At 39.7% G+C, this 18,600-nt stretch overlaps 1 protein-coding gene across 1 annotated transcript in view; it reads right to left on the reverse strand.

Moving 5' to 3' along the window:
* The window catches only part of tmtc2b (transmembrane O-mannosyltransferase targeting cadherins 2b), an 84,772-nt gene that overhangs the window by 21,897 nt on the left and 44,275 nt on the right, over positions 1 to 18,600 (reverse strand). Inside the window, exons 3-8 of the mRNA XM_028408071.1 lie at positions 12,046 to 12,892; positions 10,177 to 10,291; positions 9,679 to 9,764; positions 8,000 to 8,184; positions 6,918 to 6,996; positions 4,501 to 4,622 (exon numbers count right to left, since the gene is read on the reverse strand). Of these exons, the coding sequence (XP_028263872.1) occupies positions 4,501 to 4,622; positions 6,918 to 6,996; positions 8,000 to 8,184; positions 9,679 to 9,764; positions 10,177 to 10,291; positions 12,046 to 12,892 (1,434 nt within the window). The remainder of the gene's footprint in view (positions 1 to 4,500; positions 4,623 to 6,917; positions 6,997 to 7,999; positions 8,185 to 9,678; positions 9,765 to 10,176; positions 10,292 to 12,045; positions 12,893 to 18,600) is intronic.

Below are 18,600 nucleotides of genomic sequence, written 5' to 3' on the forward strand. Positions count from 1 at the left end.
TCCTCCTCTGTGCTGGGCACCAGATGCCATCTGATCAACAATTAACAGCATGCACCTATCAATAAAAGCTAATGCATTAATAATGCAACCATCAGTATGCATTTTAGTCCAAGAGAAAATGCCTCTTCATGAATAATACATAATATTAAAGGCTCAAGATGATGTGCCAAAGCACTGGGAAAGATGTGGGAGGATTAAATAAAAAGTGCAGTCAGCCAGTAGAAATAATGTACACAAGTCCAACAGAAGAATGGGCACATGTCCACTTAGTATAATGAGGTATTAATGACTGTATACCCAAGTACATTTTTAGTGTGCTGTAGAATCAATTTTCTAATGTAAATATCTGAGTGTGGTTTCTATTGATGTTGCAGAAAAATCAAGTCCGTGCTAAGTACGTGTTACACAGAACTAATGGCTTCCAAAGTGTCATGGCAGTCTGAAAGGCATCATTTCTGTGTATTTTTACACTTGTGTTCACAGATGTGGGAATGTATGCCAGCAGCTTTTACAATAACAGCAGCCAACATCTGTTTGCTAAACCTCAGCTTTAAGCATTCACACGCTGAAATGGATGGATTTGTGACACATATAAGTGTATAAAAGAAGGCCATGCCCAGAGAAAGCTATACAGCAGTGAAGAGTTATGGTAGGTAACGAGAAACTCAAGGAACTCAACCAGCACTGATGTTCAAAGGTGTTCAAAGTCAAATCAAGGGAATGCTTCTAAGTCAATGCGACTCTATCACTTCTTATTTTGGGTATGATCAACCTGGTAGGGGAGAAAGAAACAGAAGCATTCAATTTACTTTACGTTGTCTTGATTTAATCTGACACCTTGGTCAGATTAAACACCAAGAGGCTCTTAAGAGCATCATAGACCATATACATTATCTGCATGGCGTATCAGTGCTGCTGAATTAGCCTGACCCTCTAACAGTGCTTAATACTTTCATGTATCTCCCAATGGATCAAAGCCAAGACAATAAAACTAAAACTAACTAATTAACTAAACTAAACGGTATTAAACTAAACAGACAGGGCAATGTTGCTTCAACGAACAGCCATTCTCCAATAGTGAGAGCTTCTTGCAAGATTTTGAGGTGTCTTATAAAAAAACTTCTTTTCTTGCAAATTCAGAAAAAAACTGTAGCTACTTTTTCTTTTACATTAAAACATCTCTTAGAATTCCTGAAATAATTATATTCAAACCACCTAGCTGATTTATAAAGCAATAGAAGAATGAGAGGATTTCATTCATTTGGCTAATGGATGGATTCTGCAACGAAGTACGTTTTGGTGTGGGCTGAGACCAGGTTTCAGGTCAGTTCAGTTGTGTGTCCATAGCTACATTTGTTTGCAGCTTTTAGAATATTGTTAAATGTGGCATGCTGACAACCAGCATATCGGATGATAAGCTCTTCTCATTTAATGTACATGCTCAGGATTTTCTTCCTAAACTGGCAAAAGACCACAACTACTATATTCAACATGAGTGAATGTATTGACTCGTCTTTATTCTGCTCACTCAGGTTAGACTGAAAACACCTTGAGAGCACTAGCTTAGAGAGGGTGGGATAGAAAACACAGCCACAATATAAGAAGTCACTTTAAATATATCCACTTATATATCCAAATATATTCTAGTTGTCTCATTGTGTGAATTCTATATCCTCCCTTTTGTCACACATGCACTGAGCTCATTCGTGTGTGCCCCACACTTCAAATCTCCTGATAACATCAGACACAATGCAGATGTAGCTTTGGCTCTGAGGCAATTATAAGTGAAGCCTGCCTCATATTAACTGAGGAAATGACAAGTGGATGGCTGAATCCAATATTGCAAGCATCACAGTGAGTGTGTATGTCTAGCTGTGTGTGCATATACCGCTGAAATATATCTGGCAGTACTGATCTGTGTGATTACCTCCCTCTCCTTCCCCTTCTCTCTCTTCGTTTCTCCACAATTCACAGCATCTTATTTGCTCTCTGTGCCTCAGCTCCGCCATCATCCTCCTGCTCTTTGCTGACCCCGCTGCCAAGCCTTATCTAGCAGGCTCCCTCCTGGGGATTTGAACCTCAAAACCCCTGACAGCATCAGAAGTGTCTTCATCACTCACAATCGTGCCACAGGTAGTGCAGAGGTAGGCTAGTGGGCAGGTCAACTTCCCGCACTGCTTTTGATCATGCTTAAATGCTCCTGACATCAGGCGAGGCCAGAACCACAACAGGAAGCACATATATTTAATGGCATTTATGGGTACTTCTAATGGAAAAGGAAAATGCAAGTTTAGTTTTCAAGCAAGTAAGTTCCCATCTTGGATGGCATTATCTGTGGATGACATGGGCTCAAAGCCTTTCTACCATCCATCATGTTTAGAGAGGTTTGTCCCTGCAGGTTTAAACTCTAGTTTGCTGTAAAATCAATAACACTTTCTTAAATAAAATGAGTTACTCTTCACGGCCCACTGCATTCTTGCCCGCGTCCACTTCACCAAGTCTTAACACTCCTCTCTAAAGAATTGTCTTATTCCCTGAACCTGTCCCTGCTGATGGGATTTAGCTTCATTTAATTTCTGATGCCCCTTTTTTTGTCTGCTTAGTGAGTAACTTTCATCTGTGGTGCCGGCTGACGATCAGAAAATCGACCTACCGTGATGCTGGCGCTCAAGTTTATTTACCACCATTCAACTACTGCACTAAAGACACCTGATGTGGTACAATACAAAGCACATGTACACCCATGTAGAGCTGTTTTTGGAACAAAAGATGTATTGATGCTGAATGCTGTTAGAAGGACTTGGCCTGTTTCTGTCCAAAAAGTAAATACTGAAGTGTAAAAAAACACATTTTTGCAGGGGCTGTGTGCCAAACTGTTTTCTGGCTGGGTTCAGTAACTTCTGTGGTGTGGTTTTAACACTCAGAATTTGTATGGATCAAACAGCCAAGATATAATGTGTTAATTAGTGATCCTTAGTGGTGGATTTTGTTACTAATAGAGCCAAGATTTTACTTTCCAACTCACATGCTAAGCTATGCTAGCCAGCCGCTGGCACTAGCACTGTGTTTACCTAACATAGATATAAATCTTTTTCTTCTTCTTCTTCTTCTTGTAAGGGTTTGATATGTGCTGATAAAAAAACAGGTTTGTAATTAAAATTTCTCAACAGGGGACACAAAAACAAAAAAAAAATAAAAAATAAAAAAAAGATTATAAATGTAAGAACCTGAACAGGACTTTGTTTCCTTGAGGGAAATGAAACGGGACAGAGCCAGGAAGAGTCTTTTCTTTCTGCGGAAATCCAGATAGCACCGCTCCAGGCTTTTGAACACATTTACGTCCTTTCATTAGGGCCCAGACCGTGATACAGAATGGGGATGTCAGCCTCTGCCCTTCCTTTGAACTTCTGTGCTGCTCTTCCTCTGATTTGTTTATTTCTCTTCTCCTCTGCTTGATCAGCTCAATTCCAAATACGCCTATCTCGCTGCGATCTATGACGGATGACTGTATGACCGCGCCATATGACCACCGGCCTCATAAAAATCGAGGACTGTGTTATCTCTGCAGACCTCACAAATGCATGGCAGATGTAGATTTGTTACTCCATGTTGTTTGGAGGTTTTATCTCTGTTTTTGGGGCAACAAAGCAAACAGGGACTGTATATATACATATAGGCTGATGAACCCTCCATAAAGTCACCAATCTGTTTCAGGTTTTAAGACTCAGTTTGGTGGCTCCAGCAGTTGCTATATAAGCAGTGACTGACTACGCCCTAACTCCAGTCTGCAGTAGGTGAAGAAGACAGTTAATGACGTGTGACAGTAACCAGCAGCCACTCCATTAATAATAAGTCCCTTTAAGCCATAAAACTGTTTAAAGAAATAGTTGAAATAAATGGGGGACATTGTCAACAGAGTATAAACGCTGCTGTAAACATGTTCATTTCCACCATAGAATGTGACATTTTAACACAGTGGTTGATGAAGATTGTCTCATCAAGTGGCCTTTTGAGGCACTACACTCCTTTATTATATTCATTTTTGTGCCCCGACAGCTGCTGCTTGTTGAGGTGCATTGGAATCCAGCTTTTTAGTCACTTGACCAAAACTGTTGTCTAAGTGCAAATTCTACGCAAACTGAAGCATCTGTAGAAATACAATGTGGCTGCATTTGTTTCCTGTTCTAACATGGCCTCTAACATCAATCTTTTACCTAACATCAATCTTTTACCTCTAACATCTATCTTTTATCTTTTTCCCCTTACAACCAGGGGAATAGCTGATGTGAGATAAATGTCCATTTCTTTCAAACACCAAGCAACAAAGTTTCTGAAGAAGACTTTTTATTAAAGTCGACTTGAACGTGATGAGGAGCAGATCTTCTAACCCTGACCTTAAAAGGGTGAAGTCCTTTTGAACTGTTTGAGTGCTTCTTAAATAAAAAAAAAAAAAAATACACGTAATCAAATTATGACAACAAAAGAAAAACTAAATCTTACCGTCATAGCTAGGAGTTTGCCGTAAGTGAGATGTGCAGGAATATGGTCCGGCTTGGCTCGTAGCGATTCTCTGTACCAGTGTTCAGCTTCAGTCAGCTTGTTGAGCCTCATGTAGGCCTCTCCTGTGGGGGCAAAGCAAGGTTAAAACAGGGGTCAGAGGTTAAGACATCACTTAGGTTTCTATTGTTCTACTGAGGATTTTAAGATCAGGGATACAGATTATATAAACCTCCATATTGTTTAGATACACTTCTACATTTGTGAATTGAAATAAATGGCGCCACATTACACTGATATTACACTCCAATAATTTTTAAAATACGTTCAGTGAGAGGCCTGAAGACCTATATGAGAATATATTACTGAGTCTGTATTACACCCTCCCCCTTATGTGTCAGACATCATCCGATACCTCCCCCGCCCCTTACCACATCTGACCCTCTGCCTGCCAGCACCTGAAACAACAATGACCTCTCTTTCATAGTCATCCAATAAGTCTTGTATTATTGCAAATTCTGACATCAGCTGGAAACACAACACAGTTATTATCAACATCATAATGTATTTAAAGGGAAGGGTGTGAATATCCCGCTTGTTAAAAGTTCACTTGTAATATGGTTTGTATTTCCTATGGACTGTCAAATGAGCAGACAGGTTGTTTAGACAAGAGAGGGCTGAAACTTTAATTCCACTGGGATTAGGATTAATCACTTTCCTGAAGAGACTGTGATAAGCGACAGGTGACACGGTGTTTAATGACATGAAAACACCATTTTCCGTGTGTAATGATACCCCTTAACAGACAGGCGCTTGAAAAGCCATAGATTCTGAGACCTTCCTTTTATTGTTGGACAAAGCTCAAGGCTTAGTGTGTGATACATGTGGTAATGTTTTGTATAAGAACAGCATTATGTTTCAGATTAAAATGCTGATATGGCAGCTACACAATCAGAAATGATTGTCAGCTAGATATATATCAACAGAATGTCATTCTGTCTGCTGACCTTTTTTACAATTTACATGATTTGACAAATGAAATAACTACTACGTGTCATTTTGAAAGGGTGATCATCTGAATAATCTGGATTTGATAATTTACCAGTTGTTCTAAACTATTACAATACATTTCCAGGTCTGTTTTGACTTGACTTCTTTATTTTTTTTGCAGCTATTTTAAAAGCAGCCAAAATACTCCACCATACTGCCGTCTTGGCAGCTAACCTCTCTATGAGATTAGCACAAACATCAACGTGCAATTAGAGGTGACATCGAATCCAGGGAGCTGAAAAGCAGCTCCACGGAGTGGAACATTCCACAGCCCAGCAGAGAGTGTTGGAGTGAGACCAGCGGGGTGCAGATTACCACCCAGGTCTGCCTCTGATGAAAGCTTCTGCTCCTTGGCGTCTCGCAAACAGCATGAGAGCAACACAGTGAGTGAAACTGAAAATAGATATGAGCAGGTGTGCCAAGTGTGCAAATCAGTTCTGCGAGGAAACAACACTAAGCAGGAGAAATGGCAGATCTCTGGCTCAGTGCCTCCATCACAGATGCAGTGCTGCTCCATAATGGTGCCTGCAGCTCTCATCAACATTTTGACATAATCTTAGAAGCTCTGTCAAACAGCATTTTACCAACACATGAGCAGAGCTGTGGCAAGTCAGGATTACAAATATCCTAGTTTACAAGTGTGTGAATAAGTAGCTGTGTGTATGTGTGACAACAAAGGGAAGCCAGAAGGGGACACACACAAGAAAAATCAATACAGTAAGCTGATATAATGAGCCTGATAACAGCTGTTCAACAGCTGCAATACAACAAGCCGGATTGTTCTTGTCGTGAATATCAAATAAACTCTGCTTAACATGATATTCTTAAGCTTACAGTTGCGTAGTCAAAACACAGTTTTTACACCATGTAATCAAATAAGTCTGTATAGCTAATATAAATGTATATATATATATATATGGTTATATGGTACATCTCTATTTCTTATGTTTTGTTTGTTTTAGCCTTGATTTAATCTAAGTAAGGGCTGCAGAGGTCTCTCCTGCCACTTGTGTATGTCCTTCACTAGCAGCACTACCAGTTTCAGATATCGACCTAAACCTCAGTGAACCTGTCTTTTGCTCCAGTTTCATCATTATGTTTCTAAATTCTGCAATCTGTTTCTGAGATAATTGCTACCATCCCTGGTCACATGGTAACACATATATAGAGACAACGCCACTCAGAGAGAGCTGGGGTTTCTTGCCTCACTGATTTTCTGTCTCTACAGGAAACGTTAGTCTGTGATGTATTAGAACCAAGCAAAGTAAAAATGTCCAATGTGTAACTGCAAAAACTCTCTCTTGACTTCCCCTGTCCCTTTTTCTACTTTCCTCTCTAAATACAACAGCTGAAACAAAAGCAGCTCTTACCCATCATGTTGTAGAGGCTCTGTGGTGCAAATTGTCTTGGCATTTTCTGTATTGCTTCTTTAAACACGGAGAGGGCCTCCTGTGAATGAAACGAGTAAAGAAGGTTGGGGATGTTTGCATGAGAGAGCAGCGAGACCCCACCAGAGAAACTGGCTCTGGGGTAACTAGTCATTCCTCCCATGTAGCCGGGGCCCTGACAATATGAATACACAGCGTGGAATTGGGGGTCACCAGGAGGCTGGTTGATACAGAGCAGGACACAAAGAGTCTATCCTCAGCGTCATGGCTGTTAAGACGACTAGAGCAGTGTTACTTATTGACTTTAGTATCTTTAGTGTTTAGGTCCACCTCAGATTCCTTTGGTTTGAATGGCAGAAAGACCTGAAACTACTTTATTGCTGGAGCAAATGTTGTGGTTAGAGGTCAGAGGAAGTGGGACTGCTCTGTTTTTGGAGCATGCCAGCAATTTATAAAGGCCTTTATTGAATCTGCAGTACCACTGCTTCATTCCTGATTGAATCAGCAGCATCGGTACTTATGTACAATATAAATGTGCAGCTTTGGAAAACCAGTTACTTCAGCCAGCACCGGCAGTCTTTAGGGGCATGAAAGTGAGTGAATTTGTTAGGAACAGCCTGAGGATTATCTGCACAAACACTGTGTCCCCTATGACAGAAGCAATTTTTGGAACATGTCCATAATAAAAGTAAGCATTTTCTCAGTGTCCCTGGAAGGCTGCTCGCCCAACTGCCTGCATTTTATCTCAGTTCACAAGGTTTTAAATTTTCTAACATATACAGTATGCAAAAGAGCACTCTTTCAACTCCTGTGGTAGCAATGGAAGTGTTTTGCAGATATGTTTTAAAATTACATAAATATGCAACAAATTAGATGTGTCAGTCCACATGATCAGATATTGGGGAAGGTAAAATTTAAAATTTGTTAGAAGAAATGTATTTGGACAGATCAATTATGTACAGGTGGTGACAATATGTATGTGAATTAATTGGCAATTAGCCAAGACAAACAAACAAGCAATATTTCACTGGAGATCTATAATTAAACATGATGTAGTTTTGTACCTCCTGGTGTCCCTGCTCGTGGAGCAGCTTGCCCAGATTGTACAGACAGCTGGTGACTGAGCTCTTATGGGCATGAGGGTCCTTCAGGTTCTCATCTGGAATATCAGCACAGGTCAGGAAGGTCCGCTTGGCCTCGTCCATGCGACCCTGATTCATCAGGATGATGCCTGTATTCAAGTAGGCCGCTGTTGAGAGAAGCAAAGAAGACAAGGCTCAGACTCCATGTTGTGTTTTACTAAAGAGCATAATATATTTGCACTATAACTGACTAACCAATTTATACAACTGTGTGGCCGCCAGCTTACTCTTACCCCTGCTTTACAACATACAGTTTCCTCCCTATATTCAAGGAAGAATAATTCTCCCAACAAACTTCTTGTTTATGTGTACAACCATTCACCCTAAATACTCAATTGGACATAAGGGTTTCTCACTCACAAGCTTGAATGTATATATTTGACATTTGCCTGCATCCTGTGGGAGGCGTTGGATGCTTGTTAAACTTTTTCTTGAACAGTCAGTCAGTCTAATGATCAATACGTAGCTGGAGAGTAATTAGTCTCTGTGGACCATCCTCTCTAAACAACCCCCCCCCCCACCAAGTCTGGCTGTTGGAATAAATTATGTTGATAAAGCAAATCAATCTGGAAAGCTCTTCAAGAGGGTGCTGAAATGCAGTGCAAAACTCTCAGTCCTCTTAAATTGAAATTTGTTATCTCAAACACATTATTTTATTCAGAATCGTTTCAACTTACAATCTTATCTAATGAACAGACTTTCATCTGTGGTCAGCATACGCTATGAATGGGAAAAGATAAGAAAAAAACACACAAAGAGACAAAGGCAAGCCTTTGCTAATTTTACTCGCCTTCCAAAGTGATTCTCTGTATACAAAAAAGTGACATAAATCAATAGTGCTTTATCACAGAACAGGAAGACTCTGAGTATTGAATAAAAATGCCTCAGTTAGCTTCCAATTAGGCAGGGAGTAATGGCGTTACTTTAAAAACACACTTTAACTGTCACAATTTCATTCTGGCTTCAAAATATCTGCTGCTCGGGGTAATTAATTAACCTTGTTATCGGCTAGAACAGATTGGATAATTGCATGCTGAATGGGAATTTTCTATTCTAACCGTGATCTTGATTAGCTGTATAATTAATCCCTGAAACACAGGAAGAGACATTTAGGATCGTCTATTTATTTGTCATTGACTGATGCCTGGAACAATGGGGAGCTAATTCATTGCATGATCAGGTAAGATTGTGAGTGATTTGTACTACTCAGAGAGTAAAGACAAATGTCTATGGAAAATTTGGTTTCCAGAAAAAAAGCAGGGAAATTGTTAGCAATGAAAGGGAGCCAAGAAAAAAAAAGCTCCCCCTATTCTAAAAAGTGAGAGTAGATGTGGCCATAGGAGGAATTAAATAAATGAGAGCACTGGTGCCAGAATTCATAATACATGACATCATGCATGATATGTTGACACAACGAGGCCTTGAAAAGTCAGTCGAACAGCTGTGCTGAATGTTTAATTCAGCCGTATACCCGCTGCCCTTTTGCCACCTACTCCATTCCCTGCACATAACCACAGCCTGTGTTCTCTGTTGCCTGGACACAGCAGAGCCACAACCACAAGAGCTGGAGATTGTCAATAAAAAAGAAGAGCTGTACTTACAAGCTAGAGTTGGCCGGCTCCCAATAGCAAGCTTATAGTATTGGAGCGCCTCTGAGAACCTGTTGCTCTCCTGCAGCAGCAAACCTCTGGAACAGACAAAAGAAAAACGACAGCACTGACAGTTTAGAGCTTCCAAATAAGCTGTTTAAAGTTCCTTAAAAAGGGATTAAATAAAAACACAAGCAGCTGATAAAATTGAAGTGGAGGATTTCACAAAGCCAAAGACATTTGAGAACACTGTGAGTATTGGCCCATGTTTTGTGTTTTCCCCACAGGCTAAAACAGCGTCATTAATAATGCTGTCAGGCGGACTACACTCTGGGGAATAGAAGACAACACAGGACTTCCTCTGAGAGAAAAGCTCTGATCAATGCACACATGTAAGAAGAGCCTGTCCTTTAGTTCATGCACACACTTTACAAATATGAACGAATGCATGTTAACAGACACCAGCACTAATATTTGATCATTAAAGAGCACATCAAATAGAAAACTCACAGATTATACAGCATGTCGGCCATGTTGCTGCGGTAATAGAGGGCATTTCTGTAAGCCTGCTCGGCCTTCTCCATCTGCCCCTGGCTCTTCAAGACATTTCCAAGGTTGCCCCATGCTGACAGATCACAAAAGAAAGAGGTTAATTAAAAGAATGAAAAGGATAATAACCTTCTTGAATTCAACTTTCTGAATCCTAAAAACCTTGTAAATTATAGCAGCGGGAGGCAACATTTTTCTGGCAAGTAATAATTTTCTTTTGTTGTTTAGAGCGCTCACGCTGTCTTGGGTTCTGCGCTTTTTAACCTTTGAAGAGGATGTTGTTCTGCTGCAGCTGGTAGAGCGAGACAGTTTGGGCAAAGAGAGATGGCACACTGGGGGAGCTTTTGTGCAAAAAACCACCAGTTGTTCCTATAAGAATGTGCATGAAAGGAAGACCACCACAGTGCCATTGGACTGCTAACAGCATTAGACTTTAATGGCATAGTGCACTTACTGACAGGTGATATAAGGTTGCTAGGATCCCTGGTATATTTTGTGCAGAAAATAAGGAGTGTGGAACAGAAGAGATAATTGGATGTAAAATCAAAATGGAGCACAGTAATTAAATTGTATTAGTAATAGTACTAATAACACATGAATTTAATTGTTTAATTGTTTTTAGCTAATTGTTCATGTGATTCTAAATGCAACAAAAATGTATCATTTAGGATTTTATGGTTAGCAATTTATGGCTTATTTATTTATTTAGCAGTTAGTTCAAATCTATTTTTATATAGAATTTAATAGTAAATGATCTTCTGCATATTTATGAACTTTTTTTAAAAGTACTTTATTTTATTTTATTTATTGTATTAGCCTGATGACTTAAATGACTCCTCACCTCCACCCTGGCCCCTCCCCACAAAAAAGACATTAATGGTACCTTAAATTTAATTCCACTGGTCTAATGTGGCATTTATTGTCTTGTGAATTAATTCATCTAAGTACAGCATGTGTAAAGAGGTGTTGAGATATTATCTCCTCTAGTCAGGAAGATAAAATCCTTTGTTGTTTACGGTGTTAAAATATTCAGTCTGCCTTTAAGCAAAGCAGCATTTTAACTGTTGAAAATCTTGATTCTGTGAAGTCCCACAAGGATTTCAGTATAAATAAAAACAGGCAGAAAAATAAATCTAGCTCACTTCATTCAGCTGCAAAGATGGAAGTTTTACAGAAAAGTGTTGCTTTGTGTATCCCAAAATATCACAGTTCAAACAATCCAATAATGTCTGGTGTGTGTTCATGTGTGTGTGTGTTTGGGCTCTTTTCAAAACTCATCATAGCGTCACTAAATGTGATTCGGGGACATTGCTGCTACTGTGTTGGGCTGACGGCCTGCCAAAACAAACAGCTGTCATGCCTCAGCCCTGCTGCTGAATCTGAAAGGGAAATTAGCTAACACAATGTGTCCTCCCGCTGCCCCGTTTCTCTCCTCAGCAGCTTTGAAGACTTTGAGGAATCTGGGTCTGATGACCTTGAATGCTTTTGAATATTTTATCTCCTGTTGAAGGTGCCAATCACAGATGGGCGATGATGCCCGTCCAAGTGAGACAGGTCATCTGGTGTCATTAGGCAGACAGCTCACTGGGTTTAAGCATTGCAGGAGTAGTAGAAATCAGTATAATTTTGCATTGACTTCAACTTGTGTGAGTAACTTTGACATTCCTCTGCGAAGCTGAGTGCTCAAGCAGATTTCTTTTGAATTATTCAGGACTGCAGTAGACAGCAAGACAGTACACACAGTCTAATTCAAAAACCTTTCCTAAAACAGCGAGATGATGTGTGTGGGAGATCGTGCATGTGCACATGTTTTGTGTTACTGAGTCTTACCTTTAGCAGGATTGACATAAATCCCTGACTTGTAGAGCATCTCTTCATTATGCCAGTCCCGGTTCCTCAAAACAGTTTTGACACCAAAAAGTAGAACCAGGGATGCGCTGAAGTACACCAACACTGTCCTACAGGGATTGCGTTGCAGTCGGACGTACAGGGACCTTACTCCTACTGCGACCAGTAAGCAAAAGCCCATGCTGGGGATGTACAGTACTCTCTCTGCTATCACAAATCCTACATAGAAAAACAAGTTTGTGGCAGGTAGGAAGGGGATCGCTAATACACCTAGTGAGAAAACCACAACATTTTCAGTGGTGGGCAGTGGAGTCCTGCTCTCATAGTGCTTTTTGGTACCGTTCTGTGCACTGTTATTTAGAGCATCTGCATGGGAATTGTTCATGTGTTCGTGATTGTTACAATGGTAACTGTGTCCATTACTGTTCCCATTTCTGCCATTGGTGTAATGATGTGCTTTGCCATTGATCTCTTTACCCTTGGCCGCCTGGTGCGTCCACAGGCCAAACCAAGCCAACAACAACAATCCGACATAGAAGATCACTGTATGAAAGTTCCTCCAGTCAGTAAGGCTCCTAATCAAAGGCAAGGCGTCCATGGACCAGTCAAAACTGAGCGTGTCTGGGCAGAGAAAGAGCCAGAAGTTCATAGCAGGCAGGTAGAAAAAGGTTAAAGTCCTGGTGAGGACTGAGGGGGAGTCGGCCGCTGGGTTGTCAGAGTTGGAGAAATTTGGGGGTTTGTTCCCCATCCAGTAGAAACGGCAGGCCAGTAAGACAACACCCCAAGCTGCCAACAAAAACACATTCAGCAGCAGGTGGAGGTTTTTTCTCTGAAAGACAAAGAAAGAAAACTTTAATCAAACCAACGAACCAAATTAGAGGAGCAACTGCTGTAGAAAATTGTGACAGCACCAGGGCAAATGCTGTTTTTTTCCACTGTAGGTGAGTGCATTTTTTATTATTCTTGGACCTCTATACTTACTTTGAGAATATGAATCAGAAAATTGCCTGAATTACCTTACATCACTTTAACTCTCAGGAATAAAATGGGTGCTGCATACACTTGCGCAATGCCATTGGGAATGTAACAGAATAAACAGAGTATCTATAATATGTGTTTAATCAATGTTAGTTTTGGCCGCTATGACCTGTTTGGAAACCTGTGAAACAAGAACAACTCAGGTTAGAGTCATTATAGCCAGAACATTTACACTGGGTCCATTCATTGGTTGTTTAAAAGGAAGGTGACCTTACATTATAACAGCATGGCCTCAATAGACATATCAAACACAACCATTTAGTATGGACTCCATTAATCACATTGTAGACTTGATATTAAACACTTTCCCAAATGCTGGGTGGAAATATTTATGAAATATTTATGGTGTGTTTGGTTGCTTAATACTTGTTGGCAGAGCACTGAAGAATGACTGGATATATTACCCTGTGAGTCTGTTCCAGTGCTAGGACCAGCTGACTTTCTTTACATGTTCATGTTGGAAATCATAAAAAGGCAAAACATGCACAGGAAAATGCTGAAATAACTTACACTGTGGCTGAAAAACACATCAGACATGGGACATATTTTGTGTCAGAAAGATCCAGTGTTGATCATAGAGAGTACAAGAGTCTGATTAATAGCAAATGATGGTGATTTTGCTAGCATAATAATAAATGTGATGAACATTAGCAGCGCTGAAATATCTGTGAATAGCCATAATCAGTCACATAGACTGTATAAAAATATTGACGCAATCAGAATCAGAATCAGAAATACTTTATTGATCCGGGGGGAAATTGCTTGCATTCCAGGTGCTCCATGTATACTCAAAAAACAGGTTAGAAATATAAAATAAAGTAAAATAGTAAGAGTATAATAAAAATAAAACCTAATAAAATTCTAAACATTGTCTGGAGCTGAGATGAGGAGGAAGTCGCGGACACAGGCACCCGTCTATCATTTAAAGCACAGTCATAATTATGCAGAGGTAAATAAATTATAATAATAAATGATAAAACATCTACATACAATTAAATACTATGTGTAACAGGCTGTAAACATGTTTATTTTTCTTTGTAAATTGGACATTTTAACATTGGACTCTATGGTACTTGACTCAAATTTAGAGCCCATCCCTAGAGGCTGTGGGAGGAACTGCAGTTTTTAACACTTCTACGTGGGCTTCATTTCTCGGCACTGAAGGTTGCCACTTGATCAGCCAATAATATTTGTCAACTATTGTTCAGGCTATGAATGCATCACCAGGCAACCCAGTCTAACCTCACATTATCTTTATTCCACTGGCTGTGATCTGTCTCCTGCTCCACGTGCCAAAGGGCACAACCATGCCTCATCTGTAATCATAGACATCACACCAACACCGCTGTGAGGGATACTATTGATTTCCTTGCCTGTCTGTCGTCATTTACAGATTGTATCTGTGATGTGAGGCTTTAGTAACCTCTGGGGATGGCTGCTGACTGCTAATGATAAGGAGTGTAAATGCAAAGAGATGATCCCCAACTTTGGAAACAGGAAATGAGGCTGGAAATGTGGGAGGTAAAAAAGTGAAAAAGGTCTTCAAACTAATAATTAGGATTATGGTAAAAAACACATCTACACATCAGAGCAAAAAACAGTTTAACTGAACTGAGAGGCAACAAATTCTTCACAATCTTAAGTATATTGTTTAAAATGGCTACTTTCACCATAGTTTTGAAGCAAAATTAGACATAGGACAACACTGGAGTGTTGGGGAGTTCATATACAATATCCATCACATTTTTGAAAAGTGTCACAAGAATGAAGAAAATATCACTTAAATAAGGTCAGCTCTGTCAAAACCTACAGGGCAGATCTGACAACAACCCGTAGGGATTCAGTGTTTCATGAAGATATGCTGTTCAGTTGCATGGCAACAGCGGGTCATCCCTTAAATCCAGATCACCATTTCTCATTAATCTGAGCAGTGTGAAAATCCAGGGTAGGCAGAAGACAGGCCAGAGTGAGAGATATTATTATTACATGTTGTTTACAATACTAAAGTCAAAGAATAAACTCAAGTGTGGTGCAGACACTTCTACTAGTCAGCCATAATAAATCTTTTTAAGTTTTTAAGTTGTAAAGTTCAATATGAAAACAAAAGACCACAGCTAGGCAAATGAATACAGAACAATGGAGTCTAGGCCAAACAATCCCAATTATTTCAAATGTTACCATAAGTTAAAAAAAAAAAAGAAAAAAGTACAAACATCTGTTAGTGGAAGTGAAGCGAAAAATGTTGGAAGAAATGAAATAAATAGGCCCTACTGCCTGTCAAACAAAGGTTAATAATACCATGGGTATGCATGTTAATAAGCCCTGTGTGAGTGACACAGGACATCCCTGCTGATTGTGCAATTAACCACATCGGTGTGCACAAAACAAACACATCTGGAAGGACACGGGACACATCCTTTCCTACTGTTTAAACATTTTGGGACTACAATATTAATAAGCTGTGTCTTTGGAAGTCAGAAATCAGAAGTCAGCGGTAGGTATGACATCACGTTTGGTAATTCAAGATGTTGTATTTCATGCATACAAACACAGTAATAGGTCCATGGGCTATACTTAGTCTATGACTGCTTTAATGAGACACAAACATCCCTATTAATTTCTGACTACGGTCAAGCCATCTTGGATTTCGATGTTGGGGTTAGCGAGGTTATTCCAACTTTCCAAGTTGCAAATCCACACAAAATTTCCTACTGGAGAAATCAGCAGTTCCAAAACTCTCTGAACTCTTAATCCATCATCCAGCATCCTGTTGCCCAAAGCACAAAATCAAGATTTGTATGATAAAAAACCTGATTTTGTTGTTTGTGCAACAGTTTTTTTTTTTGTTAAATGCAGAATATTGTGCTAATTTGAAAGACTTAGAGTGAGTTCCAATTAGACTAATCTAGAAAAAATGTTGCTTCTTGTTCTTCAGTCTTTGTACAAAGCTAAGCTAAGTAGCTTTTTGAAGTGTTAGAATCCTCTTATTTAAGCAATATTTCATCATGCCTTATCTGTCCTTCAGGTATATTCACCATGAATGCATAAGTCCAAATTAACAATATTAAATACAATTATGTCTTACAATATAGAATTGTATAGAATTTTTGGTCAAAGCATGGCCAGCCATCTTCCTCAGACTTCAAAGTTGCCAGCTGAACTTCATTTGAACTCTAAGGAACAAGGGATGAATGGATGGATGAAGTAGAGATTGAAACCTGGTCTTTGACTGCACTGTAAATCCATCCCTAATATCACAGAGGGCCTGTGAACAGAAACTCTACAAAGAGATGAAGTGCCTGTGAGGACTAAGGGCTCTACTTTGCTTGGACTTTGCCAGAGATGCTTGCTGTAGCAGTGTTAATACACCTCAATCACTGCTTCAGGGAGATCCGGCTCGGATTTACCAGGATCCTCAAAAGACTCTCAAGGTGGCTTTCTGGCCCGGGCACAAGCTGACTTAAAGCACTCTGAAGGAGAGATGGGAAGAAAAGTTTTGCCTATTTTTGGAGTTAACAGATCATTCAAAAGCAGGTTGTTATATGAACAGTGCTGGGCTCCTAATCAGACAACGCCCTGATCTCTGCTGCTGTTTATGTCTGATTTATGTTCTCCCCTTGATCCCACAGATCTTTTTTTTCCTGCTGTGATGAGACCAGCAGCCATAGGACAACGGTTCAGTATGTGTGTTCCTGAAAGTGCTGCTGCTGGTGACATGTTGGAACTGCTCCTACACATTCTCATTCATACCTGGCACTGTGACAAACAAATATGTCATCCTGACTCTTCCCAGATGCAGCAACACAGCACCACCTTAACCACATCCATATGTCAGTGCTGTGGACTGAGGCAGTGCTTCATTTACATTCTTCTGCTGCACTTGCACATTGAGTTTTTCCCCTTTTTTGTGCAGAATAAAGTCTTTGGGCAGTACAGAAAACATAAAAAAAAACTCTTTGATTGCACTTCAACGCACACTTGTAACCCCACTGCTCCTCCTCTTGGCCTACTTTACCAAATGACTTTCTAAGGAAAATAAAGGGTAAAGTAATATATATATATATATATATATATATATATATATATATATATATATATATATATATATATATATATATGCAGAAAGCAAACAGGAAATGCCCCAGAGATGTTCTGGAGGACAAATTATAGAGGGACAGCCTGTGCCCCATGACTATTATCTCTTGGATAAACAAACATGTGCATCCTCCACATTATATGCCTCTGGTTAAAATGTCTACTATTCAAAAGCATAAGTTCAATTACCAGCTGGGCAATGGGTCCCTGGGTGCTATAGCTCTATTATGCAGGAAAACCAAGGCGTTTCAGCTTTGTGTCTTTTGTCAATAATGCAGTTTAGTCTGAAATAAGTGCTTGTGCACAAGCCCATAGGAGGCATGAGGGCGTATCTTTTGTGTTATAGCCAAAATCAGTTCAGTACTGAAACAATTTAGGCTTTATAAGGCAGGCGTGTGAATAAAATATCCTTGGAGATAAAATGCAAAACAGGCCAATTGTGGAATCCCTGTTTGTGAATGCGCCTGCCTTTTTTTCCTCTAGAATTTGATTAAATTAAACTGAGAAGAAAAATCAATCTACGTTTTTTTTTCTTCTCATTTTAACATTGCCTGGCGTGTTGTGTTTGCGACAGAATAAAGTGGAAAGACCTCAGAGAGAAATGTAATTAATCAGTTTAGAAAAAAAGTGTTCTACTCTCTAGGTTACACACATGCTTCTTTGCATAATTGGCTCATGCACACCATACCATTTTGTACAGCGTTTTAAGAACAATCTATCACACATCTCATCTAACTAGCCCATCAAACTGCAACACCGTGACTGGCTCGCACTCCAGAAAAGAAGTGGCATGTCTGACCTATCCCCTCCTCTTCATCATTACTGAGATCAATTGTCTGCAGAGGGCCTTTCATCAAGATCCTGCTTCACATTGATAGACTTGTAATGGAAGGCAAAATGAGCTCAGGGTACCAATCAGTATTACCACTTTCAAGCCCACAGACACACACACACACAACCCACGCTTACAGAAAGAGCAAAGAACACCAGATTCCCTTAAATGTCTGCATAAATCCATCTACAGGTTTGATTGATGAATATACACTCTGATAGCGTTCTTGCTCTTAAGTGCCAAAACCGGCTAATCAAGCTTGTGGTTGATGAACCACAAATTCACCATCTATTTTTTTTCTCCTTTTGTATCAGCTACAGCAGTTCTTATCCTGTCCATTGAGACAGCAAACAACACTTTGTCTGATTGTTAGCAAGCACGACAAGATAAGAGCCATGCTATTCACATCCTAACAATGTGTTATGGATCACCAACAGCTGACTCCCGATAAAAAAATATAAATATGCTCTCATATAGTTTGGTCTCACACAAAGTTGTACTATTCACACTAATACATGCTGCTGAAAACTGCTTTAATCTAAAAAATAAAGCTTACATTGACTATCTTATAC

Source organism: Parambassis ranga, chromosome 6 (genome assembly GCF_900634625.1).
Source record: "Parambassis ranga chromosome 6, fParRan2.1, whole genome shotgun sequence".
Lineage (NCBI taxonomy): Eukaryota > Metazoa > Chordata > Actinopteri > Ambassidae > Parambassis > Parambassis ranga.